Source organism: Acomys minous (genome assembly GCF_964271855.1).
Source record: "Acomys minous genome assembly, chromosome: 7".
Classification (NCBI taxonomy): domain Eukaryota; kingdom Metazoa; phylum Chordata; class Mammalia; order Rodentia; family Muridae; genus Acomys; species Acomys minous.
The window spans coordinates 48,759,190-48,765,114 of record NC_140488.1 but is presented as its reverse complement, the minus strand read 5'-3'; the positions used below and the strand labels follow the sequence as shown (position 1 = coordinate 48,765,114).

At 42.6% G+C, this 5,925-nt stretch overlaps 1 protein-coding gene across 2 annotated transcripts; it reads left to right on the top strand.

Moving 5' to 3' along the window:
* The first annotated feature begins 227 nt into the window (after window positions 1-227).
* TCEAL9 (transcription elongation factor A like 9) lies at window positions 228-2,230 on the top strand. Of its 2 annotated transcripts, none has more exons than XM_084790290.1 (3): window positions 228-386; window positions 874-940; window positions 1,431-2,230. In XM_084790290.1, the coding sequence occupies exon 3, from the start codon at window positions 1,476-1,478 to the stop codon at window positions 1,785-1,787; it is 312 nt and encodes a 103-aa protein (XP_084646416.1). In that variant the 5' UTR covers window positions 228-386; window positions 874-940; window positions 1,431-1,475; the 3' UTR covers window positions 1,788-2,230. The 2 variants fall into 2 exon arrangements, with proteins under 2 accessions (XP_084646416.1, XP_084646415.1); XM_084790289.1 differs by having other exon boundaries at window positions 1,428-2,230.
* Window positions 2,231-5,925: the final 3,695 nt, after the last annotated feature.

Below are 5,925 nucleotides of genomic sequence, written 5' to 3'. Positions count from 1 at the left end.
ATTATTAAAAAAGAACAGAAAAGTTCCATAGCTTCAGAAAGGAAGATGTTCCTCTTTAATAATCAGAAAACCGCAAAGACAACAACAAAAACACAACCCGCACTTTTTTTTTTCCTCCAGAAAAGACGGACAAGGGCAAATGTGTTTGGGAAGGGGGTGGAGGAGGGAGCAGAGGGCGGGCCCACATCTGCCGCGCTTTTTGTGGGAGTGGAGATTGGGGCTCGAGCTCACTGGTGACGTAGATCTCATGTGACCAGGAGTCGACGTGTGCAGAAATCCTGCTAGTCTGGTCCTTGTTTCCATCTGGGTACCAGCTCACTTCAGCCTCGCAGGCGGCGGTGTGAGAGGCCAGCCAGAGAAGGATACAGCTCGCCTGAATTCTGCAGGTTGGTATCAGAAACAGGATTTCCTGGGGTTTTGTAGTGTCTGGTGGTCCACGGTAGAGACCTGAGTCCTAATTAAGTCCGTCCTTCTACCCCTTACCTTCGGTTCTGCGGGAAAGGACTCTTGTGAAAGGAACTAGGCGCGGGGTGGGGGTTGGGATGGGGGTGGAAAGAAAACAAGGGGGCCTATGACGATTCAGAAATAATCATAATCTGAGCTTTTGGATCTCTTTTCGAATACTATGCTTTCCAAACCTCATGTCTGATCTACAAAGAGTTAGGAAATAATATCCCTTTCTTACTCCCTGTCGGATGAGAAAAGCAAGCTAACTTGCCGGGTGGGAAACAAAGGCTGGGGAAACTTCCAGAAGCAAGACCACCTTAAATACGGGAAGCTCTGTGAGCTTGTTCTGTGGTGCTGCTGTGTCGGAGCACCCAGGGCTCGCTCGCCCAACCCCCAACATCCCCTCCCTTCTCTGTTTGCTTGCAGGTTTGTTCTTTGTACCGCTCCAGGCTAAAATAAGTAGAAAAAAAGAAACCAATCGGACCCGTACCTGGTAAGTGAGGGGAACTTTATTAAAGACTCCCGGGGTGTGGGTTGGGGAAGGCCTCCTCTCCCTTCAGCTACCTACTCCCCTTTCGGAGGGCCCTGAGTTAGGCCTGTTGGGGGCTGGGTAGGAAGGGAGAAAAATTTGTCTCTGAGGGCTGAGGCCAGGGCCAGGGCCTGGGCTGGGGCGGGGTCTGGAGCCCGGGCTGGGGCCAGGGCCTGAGGCGGGAAGGAAGGCCTTGGAAAATGCCTGAGGGAGGGACTAGAGAGGGGAGGAGGTGGAAAATGGAGGTAAGAGGGGGAGGGGATTGGGAACCCTTGATTGCAGGCTGCCTTTCTCAGGTTAAAGGTATTTGGTGAGGACAAACCAAGAGAGAGGAAGGAGGGAGAGATGGTGAGAGGGCAAGAGGGCGGGAGCAAACGCTGAGGGGACCTTTGTGCACAGCACCTGCACACTTAACAAATCATCCACTTCCCGTCTCTTCCTTGCTTCCTAGCAGTAACTGCATTCGCGAGTAGGCAGAAGGAAGAGAAGCACGCACAAGATGAAACCCTGCCAGAAAATGGAAGGAAACACAGAAAACGAGGAGCCAAAGCCAGAGGAAGAGCCAAAGCCTGAGGAAACGCCAGAGGAGGGGCAAGAACCAGAAGAGGAGGAGAAATCTGAAGAAACTTTTCGGGAGAGGCTGATTCAGTCTCTTCAGGATTTTAAGGAGGATATACACAACAGGCATTTGAGCAGGGAAGATATGTTTAGAGAAGTGGATGAAACAGATGAGATAAGGAGAGTGAGAAACAAACTTATAGTGATGCGCTGGAAAGCTAATAGAAGCCATCCATACCCCTATTTAATGTAGTTTGCCTCGGTTTCTATTTTATCTGATATTACCATTGCAGTATAGCTTTCTTTTTATTAGCGTTTTCCTGATCTGCCTTTGCCCATCTTCCTACTTTGAAGCGGTTGCTGTTAGTGGTTTTAGATGTATCTCTTCTTGTCTGTATCTCACTGTTGATTATATTTGAATCAATCTAGCTTTTAATAAAAGAGCTTTACTGATTTGTAAAAAAAAAAAAAGTAAGATGAGCTTCTGATGGGATACAAAATGAGAAAAGGTTACAAAATAATAGGAGAATATCATATTTTGAAAGACAAGAGTACCTTTGTATGTTACATATATGCACATATTAACTTGTGAAAGATGAGTGATTTTTCTTCTGCTTATTTGTATTTGCCATATTCCTAAAATGAACATGCATTATTCTTGCTAAAAATAATAAAGGTTTTCTAACTAAAAATAAACACCCAACAGCACTTATCAGTTTATTTCTAGAACTACTATGGCACTTGTTCATTGACAGTATTAGAATCATTGAGTTAAAAGATTAAAATTGACACCTATTCTCATGTACAGTGATGAACATAATCTTGTAGAAATTTTGTGGTGGTCAAATAAGGAACTGGGAACTGTTAGACGGGGTTTTATCTCCATTTGCTCATGCAGGATCCAAATACTAGAGATTTGTTTCTGCTGTTTGGAAGCATAGAGAACGTAGTACTCATACTGTGCTCAAAGGCAGACTTGAGCAATTGTTAGGTGAGTGCTACATAGTCCTTTATGCCTGCGGAGACTCCCAAGTAGCTGCTTTTGATAGCAGCATGGTATTCCAGCCCCACTCCCACATTCTGCAAATTTCAGTTTCCTGGTGCTGCCCAGAATGCTTTGGTAGCTCTGGTGGGCCAAATCCCCAGACATCCAAAGTGATGGAAACTTTGCCCATCTCTTCAATTTTGATAGACAGTGTGCTGGGATCACGGCATCTTATGGCTATATCTTGATCTTATTTTCTCTTACAAGGCTCAGACAGACTGAGCTCCTGTGAGAGTCTGACTAAAACATACATCTGAATAACAACTTAGGCTTTCATGAGAATTTCTTCCCTGGATGTGAAGATGCCATTTGGTCTTACTCCTGCTTCTGTATAGTGAGTGACTTCTCCCCTGCACGCTCTCCTCTCAGGTTTAACATGTACTCCAATATTTGGGTACATTATATAGGGGGGCTGAAGTTAAATTTGGGGGATGTTCTTAACCCTGGCTGGAAACTAAGTATTACAGTAATAGGCAACCTGTATATATAATTTTTCATTTATGATGCTCTTTTTGGGAACTCTCCATTTCATTCTTCAAGATTCTGACAGCTCCACAGGTAATGATGAGGTTGGAACTTTGGAGTAAAGTAAGATTCTATGGGCACAAAGTACCAATTTTACAGAAAGAAGCAAGTCTGGTTTTCTGTAGCCCAGAAGGTGGTCACAGTAGCAGGATGTGGAATGGCTCACTCACAGCACATCCTTCCCCCAGGGTGGATCTTAGGTTTCTGTGCTCCAACCTGCAGTATGAATCTAGTAGGGCTGGTGGCTGGGCTGGTGGCTGGGTCGCCGTGAGCAAAGTTATCTGAAAGAGGGCAAATTTCCCTCACTGCAAATCAAAACACTAGACCTCCTTCTTATATCAGGAGAAGTCGAAGGGCACATTTCAAGAGAAACAAAGCACCAGTTCAGAATTCACCAAAGAGAATTATTGGTTGCAGGAATCTTTGTCCCAGACACGATAGCTTTCGGTGTACTCAGATAGCTTATGCTAAGGGAGAAGAACCTGGTGGAAGGGGAGGGTGATTTTAGACAGTAAGTACACGTTTTACATTGTAATGCCAATGTATTTATTTGAACATGTATTAAATGGGTTAAAGCATATGAAGATAATTGAGTTGAGGGTCATGTTTTTAAACTTTCCTCTCTAGAAAAACAATTCAGGTGATGTAAGTGAGTCACTTTGAAGAAAAATATTAAGTGGAACACAATCTTCATGGTTTGGTGACATACAGACATGCCAAAAATTATACTGATAGGAAAAAAAATTATAACATAATAGCCTTAAGAACAGTATCGGCAAGCACCTGTCAGGAACTATACCAAATTTAAGGCTTTATCCGACTTACAAGCTAACAAGTTAGCCTGCTGTTTTTCAGTGTATGCTGGCAGAAGACACTAAAGTACTGGACCAGAGACTAAGAACCTTATAGAAAAGCCTTAACTAGAACTTCATGGTGATTTGCACTGTCTCTCTGATTTCCATATGTTTTGGGGTTGACAAAAAGCCTGTAATCACTGCTTACATGTGCACTGGACTTGGGAAATTGACTATTTTCAAAGAAATCATAAGCCTATTCTGTGTGTGAGGGGAAAAAATGTTACCTCATGCTTAACGGGTGCTTAACTGTGAGCACAAGTGAAAAAATTATCTGCCCGCATAAAGAGTGCTCAGGGCCCTACATTCCTGGCATATGCAGTAAGAACACACAAGGACACTCAGGGCTTTTGGCAGATTGCCTCTCCTAATAACGCTTTACTCTCTCCAATAGATCATGGTAATGTCAAGCCTTACGAGAAAGTCTTTGAGGAACTTTAAAATTCTACTAAAAGTAGTGTGTGCTGCCCATAATCCCAGCACTCAGGAGGCAAAGGTGGAAAACTGTGAATTTGAGATCAGTCTGGGCAACATGCTAATTTTAAGGCCTGACTGCACTAGCCCAGACTCCATCTCAGAAGAAGTGACTGTAAGACGGAAGTTTGCTATATAGTCTGGAGAATCAGGTACAACAGCAATAGGTTTGCTTTTGGATTCATTAATTATTCAGCAAGCTGAAGTAAAAAAAAATAAATAGCAATATCAGATATACAGATTATAAAAAGACAAACAGACTGAAAAATATCACCAAACCAGACACTCACTATATCCAGCAGAAACTGGTTGAGGAAGTGCTCTTGAGGCAATTAACTGGCGTTCTCAATACAGACAGCACTCTATGGAGAATCCTTGCTAGAGCAGAGTGGGCCCTCTCCCACTGAGTTAGGTGAGTCTTTTAAGTAAAAGAACAACAAAGAACAGGTAGAGATAACATCAAATCAGTTACTTACAATCATGAAAACCCAACTGGAACCAATGAGGTGGTCAGCTGAAGCTTTTGAATTAGCATTCTCTCCATGGCTGAGCTTCTGGATTCTTTTTCCTATTGCAGGCACTTTTTGTATCTTGGGTTAACAATAGTAAGATATGTTGGAAACTATTCACCTTCTAGCTGTTCTCCAGGATGCCGTGTTTTCACTTGGAGCTGTTTTGCTGTACTCTCTTTCCTGTTACAGACTCAGGGAAGTCAGCCCATGCCCAGGCAAGAGGCTTTGGAGAATACATGGACGCAAACATGCTTGAGATGCAACCTACTTTCCGAGCCAGATTCTGAGTGATATCAAACTCACATGAAAATGTATTAATATAATATACCGTATTTTTTGAACTAGAAGATGCTTCCCCCCACCAAAGTGTGTATGGGGGAATTAGGGTGCACCATATGGTCTGATTGCTGTTTTTAATGTTTTTCTCATTTTACTGCTCTAAAAACTGGATGCGTCTTATGGTCAGGTGCATCTTATAGTCTGAAAAATACAGTAATAATATAATATAATATAATATAATATAATATAATATAATATAATATAATATAATATAATATACAAAGTTAGAACACTCACATGTCAATTCAAAATAACCAAAGTAGAACTGTTAATTAAGGCCACTGGATTCACCAACGTGCTAAAGGCAGGGTTAAACTTATGTATTTCACTAGGAAAATGACAAAATAATGTACTTAAAAATCAGCCCCATATCACATACATTCATATTCTGTTAAAGTATGAGTGTGTTGCCTGTGTATGTCGGTGCACCACAAGTATGCGGTGCCCACAGGGGCCAGAAGAAGGTCCAGGTCAGCCACCAACCATGTGAATGCTGAGAGACAGAACAAAGCAACATCAACTGATGCTAATTTAGTTGGATAATTGAATATGGAGTAGTTTTCCACATACCATTTGTGTGCGGGGATGGTGGGGGTGGTTGTGTATGACCTTGAGAACATTCTTTTTTTAAGATAGGGTCTT